At 31.9% G+C, this 22,085-nt stretch overlaps 1 protein-coding gene and 1 pseudogene across 1 annotated transcript in view; one reads left to right on the top strand and one right to left on the bottom strand.

Annotated features, from left to right (window-relative positions):
• LOC129744092 (lachesin-like) overlaps nt 1–22,085 on the bottom strand; it is a 355,022-nt gene that overhangs the window by 42,755 nt on the left and 290,182 nt on the right. The window contains exons 4-7 of the mRNA XM_055736457.1: nt 14,064–14,222; nt 13,649–13,777; nt 13,419–13,569; nt 13,167–13,309 (exon numbers count right to left, since the gene is read on the bottom strand). Of these exons, the coding sequence (XP_055592432.1) occupies nt 13,167–13,309; nt 13,419–13,569; nt 13,649–13,777; nt 14,064–14,222 (582 nt within the window). The remainder of the gene's footprint in view (nt 1–13,166; nt 13,310–13,418; nt 13,570–13,648; nt 13,778–14,063; nt 14,223–22,085) is intronic.
• LOC129744093 (40S ribosomal protein SA-like) lies at nt 9,456–10,293 on the top strand (annotated as a pseudogene).

Below are 22,085 nucleotides of genomic sequence, written 5' to 3'. Positions count from 1 at the left end.
AATTAGGAATAAAATAAAAAAAATAGTTGTATTCGGCAACACTGTAGATGAATAAAATAAAATAAATTTCTATGAGAACATTTGCTATTTTGGCAGCACTTGACAAACAAACAAAACAAAGTCAGTCATTGATCTATTCTTGCGAGCGACAGACGTGTTTAAGTGAATCTCTGAATTGAGATTCGTAAAATCACGACAGCAACCATTAGCTTTAATAATCTTTTATCAAATATGAGGGCGTGCCATTTTTTCATGATTTACACTTAAAAACTTTTTCCAGTGAACAGATAGAGCCAATTTGTCTTCTACAAAGTTGTAGTCAACGGTTTTTGAGGCATCTTTACCGAAGACATCACATACATATGACGTTACGTAAGCGAGTTATGACTTTTTGAATATTATTATGTTAGGGTATGTCGACAAAAACAGTATTCTCGCTTTAACTATTATGGGTGGGTTTTAAAAATAGACACTATTCTGGCTCTAACTTTTGTGAATGAGTTTATACAGTAAAAATGTTTTCTAAGCATTTGTTTGAAATAAAAATTCGCATATTTTTCTCCCAAAGCGCCAAATTATATCTGGAGGCATTCGTAAGTTGAAAGGGATTTTTTAGCAAAAACTTTTACTTTTTAAACTGTCATATATCGAATGAGTGCCGACCAAAAAATTATTTTATGGCTGCATTATTAAGTTCAAATAATAATCGATTGTGAAATAATGTGAGATAGGTTATTTTTTTAACTCGAGAAAAAACATCCAAAGTGTGTTCATTTTCTATACAAATTCACATATTTTAAGAACCTGTGAAAGAGAACATCCCCATTTCTCGTTCAAAAGTCAAATTTTCATCGTTTTGTTATTGTCTGAGTTCATTACGGTGCTTCAATAAGCGAATCAGCACATTAAGTCTATTTTTTAAAAAAAAGTTAAAAAATTACTGAATTTCGTTTATTATTTCTGGAACTTTTAATTTTTGAATTTTATATCCTATTTTCAACATTTATAACGAAAATAAGAGCTAATATTGCGTGATTTTTTCCCATGTGTTATCGATATAAATTTTCAATCTGATTTTCAAATCCTTGACACATTTAGGACTAACTACAAAAATTCTCGTCTTAAACTTCACGCCTGATGTTACACTAAGAAAAAAAATGAAAAACTATCAAAATGTACCTATAACAATTTTACAATATGCTGCAATTTAAAACACGACACAGTGAGTTAAAAAATATGATATGTTATATAAGCCAAAGCGATTATCAAGATGTAACACGTTCAATTTCAAGTTCTGTTGTTAAAGTTTTATTAATTAATTTTTATTAATAACTAATACTTTTTGTTATCTAAATGAGATATCTAAATTGATTATCAAGATTTGTTTCTATATAAATGAACTAAAACTAATTTGAATACGTGCGCTGACTTTGAAAAATAAAATGCATATCGTAAAAGAATTTGAATTCATTTGAAAATTATGGAGTTATTTTTCTAATTTTGACAATCAGAAACCTACTTTATTTGATTGTAATCTGGTTTTCCAAATGAGTTTTGAATTTAAAACCTAACAACGCAAACATAATTAAACATGAAATTAGAATTTCCTTTTTAATTCTTCATCTCTTTCTTTTTAAAGCTCTCTTAAAGTGATGATCCTAAATACCACCTTTCTTTATAGATTAAAAACCAATGAACAAGAGATTTCATATGAATTTAGTTATCGGAATTTGTGTATTCTATTTGGCCCCCTATTTCACTATCAATCACCGTTAACAAGACAAATCTTTGAAAAATTGTAAAACTGCAAACTAAAACTAGAGGGCCCTCTTTAAATAAACGATACAAAAAAAAAAGACAAATCTAAGCAATGCTTACTGTTCAGTAAAAGAGACTATTGAAACTCGCTTCTTACTAACCTAGTATAAATGATACGCAATGCCGGATTAAAGGGGGGGGGGCAAAAGGGGCAATTACCCCGTGCTCCCCGGCTCAAGGGGGCCCCCGAGTGAAAAAAAGTTTTAACATGACTTTTCAGATTACCTCAGTTTCTACAAATCAATGAAAAGTTATCAAAACTAGAAAATCGGATTGAAAACTTGAGATATAACAACAAAAGGGGCCCCCGTGAATAAATATCTAGAATAGTTTTATTCTTACATAAATTAAGGGGGCCCTTAGAGTAAGCAATGAAGAAGTTCTCCCGCATTTTCGGGCTGAGAACATCGAAATCTTAGTATTGAAATTCAAAATTTTCAATCCAAAATCTGTGAAAAAATGAAAACCGAATTCGAAAAAAAAAATAAGAAAAATATGAGGAAAAACACCTCAAATTTTCATTTTTTTTTTTACCGAAACATGTCAGTCGGGATATTTTGTTAGGATCTCCTCATTTTCATTCCATACAAAAGTCTTGCACAATTATGATGTTTATTTTTACATTCACTTTCCAAGTAATGGTTACTGCTCTATAATAGCAGCTTATTTCGTCAAAACTGGCTCACAGTGCTAAGAGAGAATATAGAAGCTTTATGAAAAACATCTCAGGGCAGTATCCGGGTTAATACCGAGTATTATTCAAATTTTTCAATTTTCAATCATTTTTATTGAAATAGCCGTTGGTTGATAAATTCTAATTTCCTCCCTATTTTTGAAAACAAAATCTATAAAAAAAAGTAGTTGCACCAATTGACAGTACTGAGTATCTTTAATGAATTTCCATTCCAATTTCTGTCTTAAGTTTAAAATTCGTATTTAAACATTTTCAACTGATTTAACCAACATTTATCCATCTACTGAAGTAAAAATCCTGAATTCAGCATTCATATTTAAATGATCATTCTCAAATTATCATTAAAACGATCTCATAGTTGAGTTGCTAATATAATTGAGTGATTCTCTTAACATGAATATTTCAATTTTTTCCATCTTACATCTTTCCAGATTCAATTCATTGAGATTTTCATGTCTTGTGTTGTTTCTTCAGTTATTGAAATTCAGTTTCATGATTTTTCTGAATTTTGAGAACTTAGAATTCCTGTTTAAGGTACTAAACTCATTTGGATTTCTTATCTGATTTTTTTCAATGATAACAGATTCTGTATTTTAAACATTTAATCTCTATTCTGATTTTTTTTCAAACGATATTTTTTTCACCTTTTGGGCATCGAATGAAACTTTTGTCACATTTCGAATAAATATTTGATAACATTTTTTTAAGATATAAAATTGAAATACAAATTTGGTGCAATTTCTACTGTGATTGTAATTATAAATCTTTATTTTTTATATTAAACTCATATTTCGTTTCTCAAAACATGATTTGAAATTATGATGATATGAGACACTGAATTGTGATTGTGAAGATAACCTCATTTAAAGTTTTGAATTCTTCAACTCTTATATTTTTAACTCTATAGAATTTGAATTTAATTATTTCGTTTTATTTTTAATTTTGTGTTATATGTTTCAAATCTTCATAATACTCTCCATTTGTCATAAGATGAAAATTTGTCGACAATCAATAATGACATGAAAAATATTTAAAATATCTATTCTGTCATGATTCTAAATGAGAGAATTTAAGTTTGTGATTAGAATATTAAAAAAATTGAGAGTAAAATTTTGCATTTGGAAGCTCCAATCAGAGCTTTCATTTTTGAGAAATTTCTCAACTCTCCCGCAATGTTTGCACGTGATTGATTTACAAATTTTATTTGAAGATACCAGAAACAAATATTGAACTCATCTCCAGTTCTTTTACACGTTTGAAATGTTTTGTATTCTCTGGGATAGCATTTGAAAAAAAAACGAATCATAGGGGTCCCCCGAGAAAAATTGCCCTGGGCCCCCCGATGGTTTATTCCGGCCCTGATGATACGTAAATGTTAACAGTCGCCACAGAAGCTAACTTGTAGAAGTTCAAGGTCTGTATAAACTATTTTGGAAAAAAATCAGAATCACCAAAGCAATTGTGAACAGGATGTAAGTACTATTGCAGGCAACAGTATTTGCGGTATACTGCAGTTGGAAAAATAAAGGTTCAAAAAGATTTTAATCAGTTAGCCTATGGAAACTAGTTCATTAACAATTGTTTTAGAATTAATAAAACTGTATTTGACCCATTCCAAGCACCCCTTAACCTGAGAACCGATTTTTTTTCATTATTCAAAAATAAATTGCACAGCGCTAGAAAGGTTATTTTTTGAGTGTAATTTTCCATTCCAGGATTTTCACTTACCTTTTTAGTATGGAGTATGTTATCGTTGAAATTTAAAAAATTTTGTATGAAATTAAATTTTTTTTTTCTTAACTTAGCGTTTATTAAGGCATTTAACTTATGATAAAAGTATTACATTGCCGATGGTCACTTTTAATTATATTATTTGGTGAGGGTTAAGGAAGGAAATAGGATGTGGAAGGGTAGAAGGAGGAAGGGTTATTTGCGTATCTCTGGCGGTCGTACCTGCTGCATACTACGCGTTACAATTGACCGAGAGGAGCAATTTGGTTGTACCTTATCTTCACAGACAACTTCTTTTGACAAAGTTGCTGGAAGAGGGGTTGGAAGCGGGGTCCTTTTTCGAGGCGGTGAATCTAAATCCAAACTGATCACATCAGTCTGGAGAAGTTGTGGTGTTGTTGGAGTGTGCGGTTTCTCATGCGTTCTTTTTTGGTTCAGGCTCGTCTGTTGGTGAGGTGCATCTTTTTCTTGGAGTTGTTGTTGGTTACTGGTGCTTTGTTGGGTGGTGTTCAATTTGACGGCATTCGCGTAGCTAATGGAATTGTTGCTCGTGTGTATCATTCTTCGGGCTTCGTTGATCGGGATATTCTTATCGGTGCTGAGTTTCAGGGCTGATGATTCTGCTGTCCAAATGGGGCATTTTCGATCCAGAGGGGAATGACCTGTTGTTTTGCAGTTTCCACAATAGATTATTTCTTGGCAGTTAGCGCTATCGTGATTTTGTGAGCAATTTTTGCATGCCAACTGATTTTTGCATCGGCTTTTAGGGTGGCCGTACTGCAAACATTGTCGGCATAACAGAGGCTGCGAGTAATAAATTCGCGTTCGAACACGAAGGAGCCCGAAATTAATGAATTCCGGAATTATTGTGCTACTGATAGTGAGAATTAAAGTTGATGTACCTACTATTCCTGCTGTGGTTTTTTTTGTTATGCGGCGGCCCCAAAAAATCATGAAATTAAATTGATTTTTGCAATTATTCTTTATTACTAATATAACATTGTCAAAAAACTGGTTATATAAAAAATAATACCAAATGATGGAAGAAAGGCCATTTCTTAAGCATGATACTAGATAAATAAAAGTCACTGCAAGTTTACGCTCTACAATCGTTGATAAAGGTATCTATTTTTAAGCGTTGTGACGTCACGAAAATTCTACTGTTTTTCAATTCATAATTTACTGAAATGTCACATATTGTCGAAAATTGGAGGTCTCTTCAAACTTTTTGAGAGGAATTTAATGCAACTTTAAGATTAAAAATAGGTTCTGAGTTGCACCAGAGTACAGAATGCGTTGTGACGTCACGAAAGCTTATTAACTTTTTTTTCCAAAACGTTCAAGACTATTTACTTTACACTATTATAGTATTTCTTCGATGCAAGTTTAACATAACAATGCACTTCATTAAACTGCTGTTGTTTTTAAACATCTCTAAGAAAACATAAAAAATCACGCTTAAAAACACTTGATTCGAGAATAAACAAACGAAATTGTCATCGAATTTTTAAAATTATATTTATATTATATTATATCTGTGCTTTGAATAAAAATATTGCAAAAAGATCAAGTTCTTCATATAACTATGTTAGAATGAAAACACCGCTATAAGCTTCTATTACTTTCTGGCATTATGGTCAAACAAAATAAACATACATATAAACAAAATTATACTGAAAAAAAACTGTCTAATTGAAATTTCTACCTCAAAGAATGTCACTAGAAAATCCAAATCTAACCCCATGTTCTCATAAAATCTCACAAAAGAGACTTTTAACTGAATTACAAAATTAAACAAATTAAAATATGGTCCCATGCAAACTTTTGGCATGCAAGATTGTACTAAGGAAAAGCGTCGCGTAACGTACCTGAAGTTTGTATAGAGTTACGTGGATTTTGTTCGGCATGAGCAAAAAAAAAGTTTTTCGCCAATAGTATCTTTATCAACCGGGTTTTTTTTTTTATTTGAGGGTTAAAAGCATAAATTATGACAATATTTCATCTAAAGGACGCATTTCGAATAGAGTTATCATAAAAGAGTTATTAAGATTCAAAAACGGATATATAGGCGTCGATCTTTCATGTATTTTTCGTAATTGACCCTTCAGAAGTTTTTTTTTGAAACTCAATATCTTTTTTAACCGTAACCCTTATCTAAATGGGAAGTTGGAATGAATTTTTAGTCATACTTAAAGCTTCGCGAATAACAATAATGAAAACTGGGTTTCCATGTCCTTCCAAACAATATTTCTCATATTTCCATACGAATTTCAGGCTCATTGCGCCTTCCGTTCGATTCCCCAAGTTTCGCATTGCACTTTGTGCTAGGCCAAGGATCAAGGATCAAGTTTAGCTGCAACTTATAAGATTTCCGTAAGTCGGAAGATTAGAGCACTCTATAGTCCATTAACTAACATTTAATGATTATAATAATAATAATAATAATTCATTTTATTCGTGTAACATAAGATACAATCTTTTTAAGTGTTGGGTTTATGTTATAGAATTTTAATCTCAATGTTTCTGACGCACTTTCATATCTATCAAATAATCATCAACTGTTACTGTATAACTGCAAATCTGGATAGTGAAGCTTTCTTGAATTCCGATTTCGATATTATGGATTTGATGTGGATAGGAGGATTATTCCAATTCGAGATGCCTCTTATGAGAAACGAGTTATTGTAATAGATTGAACTATGATGGGGAATAACGAAATTAGTAGTTCTAGAATTTCTAACAGGAACAAAAAGTTGTTTAATGTATTGTGGACCTCCTCTAGTTATTATTCTATAGATTATATGGCATGACCTCTATTTATAAAAGTTATTGAATGGGCAGCCAATCAGTTTTAATTGAATATGGGAAACACTTGAAAATCTAGATAATCTACACACTATTAAATTTTTGGTGTAAATTTAGGTCAAATAGGATGCACAAAATTGAAGCGTCATATTTGACATAAATTTACATCATAGACATAATAGATCGAAGCCAGAAACGCTTGAAGACCTAAATTTTGGATGACGAAGACATAAATTTGAACTGATTGAAATGTAAATTTATGTCAAATAAGATGCACAAATCCGAAGCATCACATTTGACACACATAAAATTACATTTTCAGTGATATAATTTTGTGTCATATTGAATGCACAAAAAAAGAAGCATCGTTTGTGACGTAAAATTAGGTTGTCTTAAAATTTACATTTTTGTTGTAAATGAGGCATGCGTTCTAGAAATAAATAATCAAATACTGTTACGAGATTTTATTAGCCAAAACCATACTCTTAAGATAAATGCTTGATATCACTTCGTAAGTATTTAAAGTATCTATCATAATTTACTTCTACTACACCAATTATAAGCTTGTAATAAAAGTTACTTTGATATATGTTGTTTTTCTTTTTCGTGAATTTAACAAACTGAAACCAAATTTTCTTCTTGTGTTTAAAAATAATAAGTTAACAAAGTTGTAATTGTTCCAACGACTACCCTCAAAGAGTTTACAACTAATTTTTTAAAGCTAATGATTATAACGTTAGTCATGGAAAACCTCGAGAAATAATTTTCTGGACGTTAAGTTTTGACTCATCGAAGCAATTTTATTGACTAAAACCGTCAAACGAATAATTTTACGAATCGATTCGGTACTGTCTATTTTGAAACATATAGAGCACTTAACATTTTTAATTGTGATTTGTTTTTTATGTTATAAATAATTGCATCATGGTTGTTAATGAAATACTCTTACAAATATTGCTGTAGCTGCTGATGATATTTCGAAAATTAGTCCGTTTTTAAGTAGTTTTATTTTCTAAACATAACTACTAAATTTAATATGATTTTTCATGAAAAATAATAAATTGGACTCAGAACCCTTGGTAAATAGAATGACATAACTTGTATTCGAAATAAAATTGGGATCCTCAACTGGAACATTCATATCTGATGAAGCGATAAAATTTTAGACTATAAATATGATTAAGTGCCTAAACTAAAGGCACATTGAAAAATGATGGCAAAACTAATTTGAAAATTTAAAAGGCATTACTTTTAACATATCATTTAAATCAGCTTCAAATGTTAGCCTAGAATTTTTGCACCTATACGTATCCTATAAATTTAACTTGCTAAGATTTATTTTTGTTCAAAATATTACGTTCATGTATTTTTGTTTCTTTACTGTAGCTAAACATAATAAGTATGAATAATATTGTCTGCGAACTTACATAGGCTCAAAACAGATTTTCGCATGGTCTCTTGCCATATTAGTCCATCCCATTTTACGCAACGCTCCCAAACGTACTACAGTTTCATTCCTCAGATAAAGTGGATTTATTTTTGGACAGTTTGGATTACATGTGTGATCTATTTGGCTTGTTGATCCATCGTATAGCGTCTACCAGCTGATCCTTATTGAGTCTGAAATGAAACTTGCAATAACATATCGAAGGATTTACTGAATAATAACATTGATCTAAATGATATTGATTATAAAAAAAATTCTTTTCTGGTTCATAATCAAAAATATAAAATAAATTTTTTACCGTTGATTGTAGTGTTTTTCCATTGTTCAGTCGTGTGCAGGATACATTGTTCTGCATTTCCAGATTTGATGTTTTATAAAACGATACAGTTTACAAACTCCATCTTCTGCCAGGGAACTGCAGGGAACATATATTGGTCTCTTGGAAACCTCTGGTTGTTCGATGTTGGACTTCTTTCTCATCTAAAATTTAAAAAATATATATATATCGTAATTATATAAGAAGGATTTTTATCTGCTTATCAAACACGTCCGTCACCAAGTGCAATTCGAATAAGTTAATTGTGCTAGGTTAAATTCAAAATTAATGGTTTACCACAAGGTCAAATAAAAGTGGGTTCACTAAATTAAATCAGTTAGGTATAACCATTTTATTTTTTGCGAGAATCAACATTATTTTTGGGTAAGGTTTAAAATTTATGAGCTCTATATTGAAATTTGGTAGCAAATATTTTTCGCCATTACCACTGTCCTGTAACCTATAAATCATCTATTTGTGCATTGATGATAGTTTGATTGATTCTAATATTAAATTCGAGCTAGGAAAGTTAATTCTTTTGTTAGCATACAGAATATTAGCAATGCACTTTTACTCGTTTTTTCAAAAACGCTTACTGAGCTACGAAGCGCCTTATGAAGTAAAACCATCACGGGTGCCGTGGCGACGAATGTGTAAAAAAAATTTTAAGCAAGACATTGAAGAAAAAATACTTACCTGGTTATTCTTTTAGAGTGATCAATTTTCACTTTACTGGCGCTGAAGGAGGAGGATGTAAAGTGATGTTGGTGGCCACTATTTACATCGGCAGCACATATTATGTTAATTTCCAAATGGAATCGCAAGTGTTCAAGCGACACCCGGATGGTGTGCACATCATCAACCTGGGTCACACGTGGGAGAAGCTGCTCCTTGGCTGCCCGGTGCATCGCCAGCATAGAGTAGCCCGGAGAGGTGTTCGCCATCTCGTCGCATCCATTCAGACAGCATGCGCTGCTGAAGTTCACCAATCAAATCCAGCCGGCCACTTTCAAAATCAAACACCAGCCCGTCATCGGAGGTTCGTACACCAACACTTGCTGCAACACCGATTCACTGCTGAAGTTCGTCAACATTGTGCAACACCAAGGCTCCGCACTTGATCGGTCTGATGCGGTGGCTGTGGGCCCGCGAAGTGCTGCGTCTGTGCGGAACGATCACCCAAGACCGATGGGACGTCAAGCCGGATCTATTCTTCTACCGTGATCCGGAGAAGGCCGAAAAGGAACAGGCTGCCCTGGAGACCGCTCCGACCGTCAAGGATCTGAAACCGCAGGAACCGTGTACTGGAGGACACCACCACTTGGGCCGGTGAGGAGGCTGTCGTTGCTCCGCTGTGATTGCCACCGACGATTGGAACAAGGATCCTTCCCGTTTCTTTTTCATCAAGCTGTTAAAATTGGATACATTGAAAATTGTATACATTAGACAAAAGTGAATCATGAAAACATCGGACATTTAAATAAAACTCGTACGTACCTTATTTTTGCTAGAATATGCTTGAAAACAAAACAAACTAGCACTTCACTTTTCTTGGATTTTGACGTTTCCATTATGAATGTATTGGTGTGATTCACTTCGCTCAGGATATGGATTCTCACAAATATCAGCATAAATCGACCAGCAAAAATGATATTGACCTAATTTTAGGTTTTAAAAGCAAAAACTTACATCTTGAAAGATTTAAATGTAGATCTTTTGAATACACATTGCTCATGCTCAAGTCGCTGAGTGATTTAGAGTTTAACTGATGTAAAATTAAATCATTCCTCGATTAGATCAAAATAATATTAAGTCTCGAAGCGTTCCTGTCTCGTTTAATTTTATAAATTTTTTGGTGTGTATAAAAATAGCGGACACATGAATTCAAAGCTACTCGAAGTCTGTCTAATGAACTAGCTGTGCAATTAAAATAAACAAAATCTCCGTAAATAAACAAAATCTCCGTGAATAAACAATGGATAAATGTCGCTTTTAAACAGTTTAAGTTTCATTTCGATATCGAGATTCGAGATGTCTTGTGGTGAGGGTAAACCTTTTTAGAGCTCCATAGATTTTGCTACATTGTTTGTTGACTTGTTTTTTCCCCGACAGTTCTTTGGTAGTAGATTAAAGTTGGACCATTCGTTTATCTTTTTTAAATCATAACTGATTTGACATCATCTGCAAACATTTGGATACTGCAGAGTTTCAGAAGCGAAGGAAGAGCGTTGATGAAAAAAGAAAACAGAAGGGGTCCAAGAATAGAACCTTGTGGAACTCCTGACTCAATAGGTGACATATCAGATGAATAGTCATCAATGAAAACGCTCTGGACACGACCTTGGAGGTATGACTTGATCATTTTTGCTGCGGGCCCAGAAAAGGAGAATTTATAAATAAATTTTTCAATAAGGTTATTGTGCTTTAGCTTTAGCAAAATCTATTAAAAGAAGAATAGCTTATCTTTTGTTGTCAAGAGAAACTGCAATGTCATTATGTACTTTAATTAAGGTAAATTCTGTGCTATGGTTGGATCTGAACCCAGATTGATTGCTACTTAATAGATTATTCTGATTTATATAGTCCGAGATTAGTTGCTTAAATAACTTTTCAAATATTATTGAAATCGAACTCAAAAGATTGATTGGTCTCAAATTATTTGTGTCATGACTTTTTTTTTCGGGTATTGGTATGACTTTAACTTTAACTTTTTTCCATTGAAATGGAAATTTGGATGTTCTAATAATAGTGTTCAAGAGGTGGTTTAATACCGGAAAAATGTATGGAAGGACGTTTTTAACTAGTTTAAAAGGAATGTTATCGATCCCTAAGGCATTAGATTCAATAGTGGCGACTGCATTTACAATTTCATATTCATTGTTAAATGAATGGAATGGAAATGAAAACCATTTTCGTTTAGTGGGACAAACATTTCTTCATTACTATCGAATAAAAATTTAGATCAGAAGTAGTTGTTAACTTCAGAGACGGTGAAACTAGAAGCGAATGTGGGTTTATCTGCATTACTCAGACCAAAACTTTTTAAATTACTCCAAAACACTTTCTAGCAGGTAGGTTGATATTCAGTTTGAGTTTGTCATATGCAACTTTTGCCCTTGAAATCAGCGAATTGACATTATTGCGCAGTTTTTTGAATGATAACTTGTCGCCTTCAGTTTTCGTTCGTTTCCATGTTTTGTAAGCTAGATCCCTGTTGATCATGGCTATTTCTATCTCTCTATTAAACCACTTGTTTTTGCGATGCTTTCTGAACTTCAACGGGAAATAGGAGTCGTGCAGAGATTGCAAAAAAGAATTTAATATTTCAACAAGGATATCAGAATCATCAATGCTGAAAAAAAAGTTCCAGTTCATGTTATTGAGGTAATGAGAAAGTGCGACGTGATAAATCGAAAGCTTTTGAAATTATTACTTATTTCTCCAATGTTTGCAAATAAATATTCGAAAAAGATTTAGAATCACATTTCAACTTTTTTACGAATAAGTTTTTCCTGGAATAAGCTTTTAAAAATGAAATTCACGTGATAGCACCAATAAATTTCGAATAAAATTGATGTGCGCAGTGCTGCAAACCTTATCTACTTATATGGACCTTTAAGATTCAATGCGCTTATTTTAATTAATGGATCTATTTTACACCAAATCACATTGTTTGTTGAGTTTCTTAGAATTTTAAGTAAATTAAGTATTAATTTTAATATTATAATTTAATTTATTTCATGTAGCTGACCATAAAATTTCGTGACGTCACAAAAATCGTGCTTAAAAAATGGGGCGTTGTGATGTCACGAAACTGAATCGCTCTAAAATAAATTGAAATCAAAATTTGAAAAAATCAAAAACAGTGACTTGTTGGATGTAATTAATTAATACTTTTCTGAAATTTCCATAAAATTTGATCGAATAGAAGTGCAGAAAAATGCGGTGTTGTAAAAAAAAACTGAAAAGTGGGAAAAAGAGGCGCGTTGTGACGTCACGATTTCTTTAGCTTATATTTCAATAACTATTTGTTCAATTAAAAAACTTTTGATTTCATGTAGCGAATTGAATGTTGACCTTAAAAGTTATAATTTTTTCAATGTGCAATATGACCTGTAAAACTGACATACAATATACCAAAAAATTGTTTTGCAAACGTTGTGACGTCTCGCTGGAATGGGTCAATTGCACCCGAGATATTTCAGCAATTGACTATGCCACCTGGAGCATACCGTTATAATTGAAAATACAGAAAATAAGTGTATCCAATGTTATGTGAGAGAACTTTTTTTTCAGTATTGTTGCCGATGGTGGATTTATGATTTATCATTCGAGATGATATAACAACTACTTACAGTATAATCGAATTGTCCCATCGGTTTCGCCCCGAGGATTCTTGGCGATACATTTATAGATGCCGTAGTCACTTTGCTGCACCTCGCTGATGTACAATCGCATAACGGCCTTGTACGAGGGCGTCCCAGGGATGGATTCAGTTCTGTAACGATATTTGACAGAAGCATTGATAAAAAAAAATTAAAAATTGCGATTATCCTAACTGTTTGATTAATATATTTGAAAAAAAAAAAATGAAAACAGACACATACTTATATTTCTGGGAATCGTGTATCATCTGATCGTTCTCCCGTGTCCAGTAGTTGAGTGAGGTAGGATGAGCTTCTATATTACATTCTAGGGTAACATTGTACCCTATCGGTATTCCGACAAGTTGATGAGGTATCCAAAGCATTGGTGGAACTACACGTCGTAGAGAAAAAAAAACATAATCAAAGTTAAAGTTTTCCATTATCCTTAAAGTTACGCGACTCATACTCACAATCGACACTGACTTTGATCCGCTTGGAGACACTCGGGGGAACTCCATTCGTGGCTATGCAAAGGTAGGCCCCCATATCGAATCGGGAAACCCGGGAAAGCGACAAACTATCGCCCTCCCAATCGAGAACTGCAGAAGGAAAAAGGAACGAAACGAAAAAAAATGTAGAACTTTAAAATTGCTTAATGCTGATTCCGTTTTTTTCGGGTTTGGCTTTGCGATGCTTGAAACGGCTAGAAAAGATAGCCATCTGTATTCCTGTCGCTTCACAAGTGCAAAACTTTGACTCACAGAAAAATTCATCCGAAAGGTCCTACGAAATTGCACTAATTATCCGGGTTCAATTATGAATTCTTGCTGCTTCAGCCAGTCCCCGAATGGAGTGGAAAATAAAATTCAGGTCGACAAAACTTACCGCTAACGTTCTTGGAGATGGCAATTTTCGTATTATCGTCCCGCTTCCACTTGATCGAGGGTGGTGGACTTCCGGTGGCTTTGCATCGCAGCGTCAGGTTGTTGCCTTCCCGGACGATCACGTCGCTCGATGAAACCGAATCGTCGATATTGGGTGGCACTGCGGAAAGATAGGAATGGGAACGAGAGAAAAAATAGAAACGGTAGAAAATTTGGGAAAGATGGATAAAATTCTTATAAAGGAAAAGGAAATCATGGGGAATACAAAAAAAAGAGTGGAGCTTGGCCAAAAGTGCGGAAGGCAATTATTTGTCAAAAAAGAGGAAAGAAAAGGCAATTTGAGGGCCTTCCGTAAATAAAGTGAAAATTATCTTGTATACATTTCCCCTAAGATTGCAGTTTTAACAGACAAAAACCTTGTAAAAAAGGAAAAAATCAAGTTGATGACTACCTTTCAATTGAACCAAAGCGTTATAACTACAGAATAAAACATATTTGTTTTTCATGTAGGGGAGAGTGGGGTATCATGGGCCATGGGGAAACGTGGGCCACTTTTAATATCTCAGATGTGTGTTGAGATAAAAATCTCAAACCAACTGTCATCGTTGTCGCTTTGCGTGAGCATGTATATGTTGTTGACTTAAATACGCATCATATGCTTCTTTTATTTATCAAGCTAAAAAAAGTTAGAAAAATTTACTTACATAATTAAAAAAACACCCGCTAATTTCATCAATGAAGAACCTAAAGTGCATAACAAAAATATGCTCCTACGCTTATGATCTTAGTTTTGTCATGATCTTTCACGTGGAAAAGGAATTTTTGATGAAACATCAATAAGTCACACAAACGCAACCAATTTGCAAATCATAGCTTGTGGGGAATCGTGGGTCACACATCTTAAATCACCTATATTTTTATGTTTTTATACACATTCAGAACTTAAAATACGTTTTAGCTATCTGCAAAATTTTCTTACGCCAAATGAAGAGTTATGAAAAATATTTTGTCCATCCTATATAAGAAATTTTGCCAAAACTTTCGCGGGCCAGGTTTTGGAATCAATGCGATCATACACAGCTTTTTTTTATTTCATCATCTGAAATTGCTTTTAAATAACGAAATGAATTAGGAAATCTCAGTTTTGGGTCAACTCATAAACTTTGCATGTTATTTGGTCAATTTGGATTTCGTGGCCCACGATTCCCCACCATTTTTCAAAATCCAAAAAATATTGCTTTTTTTTAAACAGTTAGAATTTGGGGAAAATAACTTATTAAAAATTAAAAAAAAAACCTTATGATACCTTGAAAATGTAGAAAACCATATCATTTTTTATTTTCATTTTATCTTTTATAATACAAAAGTTATGGAACAACGAAAAAAAGTGGCCCATGATTCCCCACTCTCCCATACATATTGAACAATACAGCTGCAACTATTTTTTTAAATTTACAACCAGTTTTATTAGACCTCTTACTTGAACAAAGTTTGAATTTTCCGAGTGTGTCTATAAACTAAGTTTAGGATCAAAATGTATTTAGAAGCAACTTTTCACCTGAACTAAACAAGTTGAAGTTAACATTATCACTTAAAAAAATCAAGATGAACATTTGTTTTTCGTTCTTCATGTTTTGTTTAAGATTAAAATCTCTCTTTGTTAGAAATAAACAATAAAAAATTAACATAAAATTTTTTAAAAGAAGTTTTTCGGACAAATTTTTTAGTAGGTCTAGTTTTATTTCCGGTAAGTTGCTGATAAATTATTAAAATTATTAAATTATTAAAAATTCATATTATATAAGTAAGTAAGTATCTTCGAAATAAAATTGGAAAGACAAAAGACAATTGGAAAATAATTTGGAAAGACAAGTATTTATGACAGCACTGAAAAAAGATTTAAAAACAATTGTATAAATTTAACTAACCATTTAATTAAAGTCTGAAAAGCGATCTGGTTTCTGCTTTTAGAAATATCTTAAATTCAATGTAGTTAATACTTCTTTAAACATACGTTAAAAGTCGTCTATTTTTTACAGAATTGGGAATAATAAACAAATAGAAAACTAATATTACTATTTTCACATAAGTCAAAATTACTTGCGTACTAGGGGAAAGAAAGTTGATAGGAACCCTTGTTTCATTTTTTATTGTAATGTTAAAAAGTTTTATCAGAAAATTGCAGAATTTTCTAAAATAATGTTTACCCTTTTAAAAAAGTCAGGTCACCAACAGAAATTAAAATTAGCTTTAGAATTATTTTCATCTCCAAAAATGTTAATTTTGTCGCCTTTTGTAATTGATCAAAACCCTTCTGAGTTTAGAGTTGAAAAGTTAGATAAATTAAAATAAAGGTTGAAATTGAGTTCTTAAAGAATATTTCATCTATATATATAAAAAGTAATTTCCGTTTGTTTGTTCGTTTGTATGTTTGTCTTCAATAGGCTCAGCTGCCTTAAGAGCTAGAGAGCTGAAATTTGGCATGGGTGCTCATTAGGACCAGGAATGATGAAAAATGTTTTTAGATTTTCGGATGACCCCTTTTGAAGGCGGTCGTCCAAACAACAACGGTTTTATTCCCCCGAACCAAAAGTCATGGCACCCATTTTTTGAACCGACTTTCGTTTCCGTTCGTTTCGTTGGCGGGATTATTTTCACCATCACCATCCAGAGTTCACATGTACTGGATAGCAAATCGAAGCTTGCTGAGCATTAAAAATTTGAAAGTGAAAATTTTGGCGAGTGTTTTTTGAACCTTCTACTGTTCAAAGCACATGCTACCGGTACGAGATATTTGGATACAATTATAAGCCTACATTTTGATTGAAAAATACAACAAGCCTGTTAGGAATATATTGACTAGAATAGTAGTGGCAGTGGCTTTCAAAGTGCTCTTTACTGCTGCTGGGGGGCTTTGAAGGTCAACCATTTTTATATTTTTGGAATTCCTCATAGAGAAAGAATTTTTTTTAGATTTAGAGTTATAAGTTCAAGGCTGTGATTTTAACGCTTCAATTGGAATTTTGATGGGGGATTAGAAAATTGATAAGATAATAAAATTTGAGGTTTGAATTTTATTTTATACAATTCGATTTCACTGACCAATTTCTAACTTTTGAGTGACCATTGATGACCAATGATGTCGATTCTACCATCTATTAATGGGATGTTTGGTGCCCATGAAAAAAAAAACAGAACTTATAAAAAAATATAAAAATGGTGTTTTTGAGATGATTTGTTTTCGATATCTTCAAAAAACTATTAGTAGAACTTCCAACATTTTTAGAAAAACTAATAATAAAACAGTGCGAAATTGAAAAGCGAAAAAAATACACACAAGCAATTGAAAACATGCAAAGTGAGTTTCCAACATGTTCAACAAAATCATCCATATGGAAAAGTGGGATAATCTTCAACAGATATTTTCATTAGATAAGGGATGGAAAAGATAAAAAAAGCAGTTTAATGTTTTGAAGATAAAACTTTTAGGCCAAATCTATTCAAGCTTCCTACGAAATTATGTTTGTAAAAAAATGAGGTATCAAATTCAAAATAAGGGGCCGGCTAAATGGGTCCTCTATATAAAGTTTTCAATATCTTAGTCATCTTGCCGTTTTTATACATCGGATTGGAGGAGTTATTTGGGACAAACAATTGAATTCACTTATCCAAATTAAAGTCAGGGGTCGGCCTAAGGGGTCGTCCATATTAACTATTCACTGTTATTACGATATTGTCGTTATTATACATCGGATTTAGATGAAAATTGGTACACGAGAGTTTTGAGGGACGATCAATCGATTTCAGGTATTGAATTCAGCGTAAGGGGCCGGCAATGGGGTCGTCCATATTAACCTTACAATATTTTTGAAATATCGTCGTTATTATACATCGGATTGGAATGAAAATTTGCATACGGTAGTTTTCAGAGACGGACAATCGACTTCAGTTATCAAAGATTGTATAAGAGGCCACCAAAAGGAGTCTAACTTTTTGGCAATAATTGCGTTGTTATGCGACAATCGACTCGAAATTTTTACACGTTTTTTTTTGGCACGGGCAATCAATTTCCGATTTCAAATGAAGTAGCAGACGACAGAAGAGGTGTTCGTCAAAAATTTTTGCAATTATTACTTTACAATTAATTCGGAATGCATCTGGGAAATATTTGGCTATTGACATTCATACAAACTGTTCATGACATATTCCAAGTTGAAAGCGAAACGGAGTTCGTATGGGATCAGCTAGTATCAGCATAAAATTTGAAATGATATAAACGTTTTTGTCGAAGTGATTAATCATCATAGTCATGGATAAACTTGTTTAGATTCACTTCTTAAAAATTTTTTTTTTGTTAAAAACGAGGAAAGATTTGTGTGTGTCAATGTTTGAGTTTCAATACAGAAGGTTTATTTAATTGTAAATTAGAATTGAAAATTAAAATTCAGTATCATTTCGTGAACGTCATATAGTGTCATAGAACGAGATGCCTCAGGCTTAAAGTGTCATAATTGTAAAACCGCCGAATGCGAGCCAATTTTCTGACATCTTTGCTAACTTTTGTTTTCAAAACAACTTTTGGAATCAAGTTATTTCACGTTACTACGGTAAATTAAGTTTGTCAGAATATTTATAATGCAATTTGAAAAAGTCCGGTCAATTGAAATAAAAAAAAAAAAAAAAATACGCGTTTAAGACGAAATTTTTTTAGTAAGCTTTTTTTTTTTTTTTTTTTTTTTTTTTTTTATTGAATAAATTTTTTTATATTTACATAACAAACTTAAAACTAGCACTTTTTCCTTAAATCTTATTGCACTCTTATCAACTAATACACCTTAATCAAATCATATTAACATAGTTCTGAAAATGTTTCTGGAAAATAAATTTATTGTTCCATCTTAGGGATCGTACTCTTTCTTTAATTCCATTTATGTTTATATCTTTTCTCATTTCTATTATGTATGTTATGCATTCTAAAGTTAACCACAATCCTGCCTTAAACTTATAATTTTTCTTATTAATTGTACATTGGAATAAATCTTCTGCATCGGTTATATCTAATTTGAATTTCGTTTTTAGTTCGTTATTTAACCAGGACCAAATAATTTTAGATCTTTCACATTCTTTAATTCGATGCAGAGAACTGTCTTTTAAGTTACAAAGATCGCATTTCGAAGAATTTAGCCCCCTAACATTGTGCCTGAACATTTTTTCATTTGTTGGAATCAAATCTCTCAGCAGGATAAAAAAGGAAGACTTCTGACCTGAGCTAAGGTAGTTTTGATTGCAATTTTCAAAAATAATTTCCCATTGAAGGCTCGGCAATTCCTTTTCCATTTTAATATCAATGGCTAATCGACTTAATAAAAAATCATAAATTAATTTACTGGTATTGAAATTTGGAAAGACTCGTAATTCATTTGCCAATGCTAACCATTCTCGCATATTCCTGGAGAAGATATTTTTATTGACAATGCGCATGATAAAGTCATTCGGATTTAACTGTCCATTTCTAGTGTATAAAACATTCTTTATAAATAATGCTTTTGATTTTGTTTCAACATCAGCAAGTGCAATTCCTCCTTTATAGACCGGCAGATACAATTCTCTGTGTGATACAAAATAAAAATAACCCTTCCGTATAAATTTACTAGTAAGCTGTCTCAAAATACTTATATGTTTGTTGTCCATTGGTAAGACTTGTGCAATGTACCAAAGTTTTGATAAAACATAGCTATTTAGAATCCACGATTTTTGAAACAAATTTAAATGTCTTTTACTATGATGGGCTAATGTCATTTTAATGTTGTTTATCAGGCTGTTGTAATTTTTATCTATTGTAGTTTTAAAATTTGGAAAAAATTGCAATCCTAAAATTTTAACACTTTCCTGTTCTTTAATTTGCTGTGGTCCAAAGTTACAGTTGTTTAATCTTAAAAAATTGGATTTGGAAATATTCATTTTCAGTTTTGAATAGATACTAAAATAACAAATTAACTGCAAAACTGTATCAAACTCATGATCATTTCTTATCAAAATATTGATGTCATCTGCGTAAGCAATAACTTCATAAAAACAATCATTAAAAGATTTTGGAAGCCCAAGATACGATTCAATATCTGCTGATAAATTTTTATGAAAACATTTTTTAATTTTTTTTTCTTGATGTTCGATAAGTAATTTCAAGGTTTAAACTTAATTTGTTTTAGAGAAAATTTTGGCAACTTTACTGTAAATTTATTTCTTTAGCTGAAAATGTTACTTGAAAGGAGGGAAGGGGCGTTAAAACTCTTACTCCCCCTCCCGTTCACATGACCTTGTTGCACATCGCTCCTCCCCTTCTCTTTAAATTTCATTTAACTAAATTAGAGGTTTGTATTTTGAAAAATTTTGAAATTAGAGAAGAATAGTGAAACTTTCTCAATAGATACTTATTTTGATATCCTTTTCTACAACTTATACATCCTGTTACAAAACATTCTTTAACATTCACTGCGAAAAAATGATGATGAAAAGAAAATTTTCGTCATTTGATTATTTGGCAGTTTAAAATTATCATTCTTCAAAGAATCTTTCGATATACCTAAGTGTAATTCCACAAATGAAAAAAAAAAAACACACACACACACACATTTTTGTGGAAGAAAATGTTAAAAAAAAACTAAAAATGATCAAAATATTTTTTCTAAGCATCTTGATATCAGTGCAAACTTTTACCAAAATTTTAATGATTTTCATTTGGAAACAATTACGGTTTTGAAATCCAAACATTTATGTAAGAGAGGTGTTTATTAAAAATGGCTAAGAATTTAAAACTTGATTTTTTTTTGTTTTTCTGAAGTATTTTGCTGAATCGTGATTCGAAAATATCGAATGATATGTAATTCTTGTTTCTGATCTTCAATGCCTAAATATAAATTTCATTCATAAAAAAATAATATTCAAATCAAATTCTTAGGTTATTTGTTTTCTCTTGAACTTCAAGCTCTCATACTAGATTTTCAATTTTCTTAGAACTGAATCTAAAGGATAAGTGACAAATTTGGAACGAAAGATTTATGGAAACAGCGAAAAATTGTATTTTTGCTTCATGCATTCAATATTTCCAAACGTTTTGTATAATTTAAAATTAAATTAAAAAAAAAATGAATAAAGGTTACTGATAGCTTATTATCATAACACCTTCCATCCCCTCGCCTTAACTCCATTTTCCGATACACACGGTCGCGGTGGCTCAAATAACCATTATTCGATTCCTCGAAAAAAAAAATACTTAAAAAAAAGTCTCATTAAGTTGCAAATTTCCAAATCCGAACATGTTTTTTTGCCAAACTTTCTGAAAAATGCAGGGGAACTGAGGATAAAACAGCCATAACTCCATTTTCTGATGCTTGGGGTGTCTCAAATAGCCTTCATTTGATTCTTCGGTAAAAATCACACAGGAAAGTTCACAATTGAACAAAAATATTCAATATTGAACATAAGTTTTAATAATTAATTGAAGAATTTTGAGGAATCGAGAGTAGAATCAGCCATAGCTCCATTCCCGATGCGTGTGGTGGTTCAAACAACCGTCATTTAATTCCTCGGTAAAAAAATTGCACTGGAGAGATATATTTTTCGGATTCGATTTTTCGGAGATTTTCAATCAAGAAAAGTATATTTTGGAAATGTTTAAACTACTAATATTGCATCTCTTGTAAAATATTCATTTAACTTTTACAAAAACTCATTTTTTAACAAACTTTTAAATGCATTGGATAAACAATTCACTTTACAAGTGTTCCACATACACTCATCGCATTCATTTAATGCTACTATGAATATTTGTAATATTTGCGTATTTTTCTATTATGTAAGTAAATTTTGTGAAATATTCGCTATCGCGGCCAATCAAAATTCCAATCTACTTCTCTGCTTTTATAATAAGAAGAAAAGGAAAAAAGAAAAAGACACAATTCTACTTTTTCGATTAGAAAAAGTATTCGTTAAATTGAAGCAAGTGCTCTTTTCTCAGCGTAAA

Source organism: Uranotaenia lowii, chromosome 2, assembly GCF_029784155.1.
Source record: "Uranotaenia lowii strain MFRU-FL chromosome 2, ASM2978415v1, whole genome shotgun sequence".
Classification (NCBI taxonomy): domain Eukaryota; kingdom Metazoa; phylum Arthropoda; class Insecta; order Diptera; family Culicidae; genus Uranotaenia; species Uranotaenia lowii.
The sequence above is the reverse complement of the archived record's forward strand: the minus strand, read 5'-3'. Positions and strand labels throughout refer to the sequence as shown.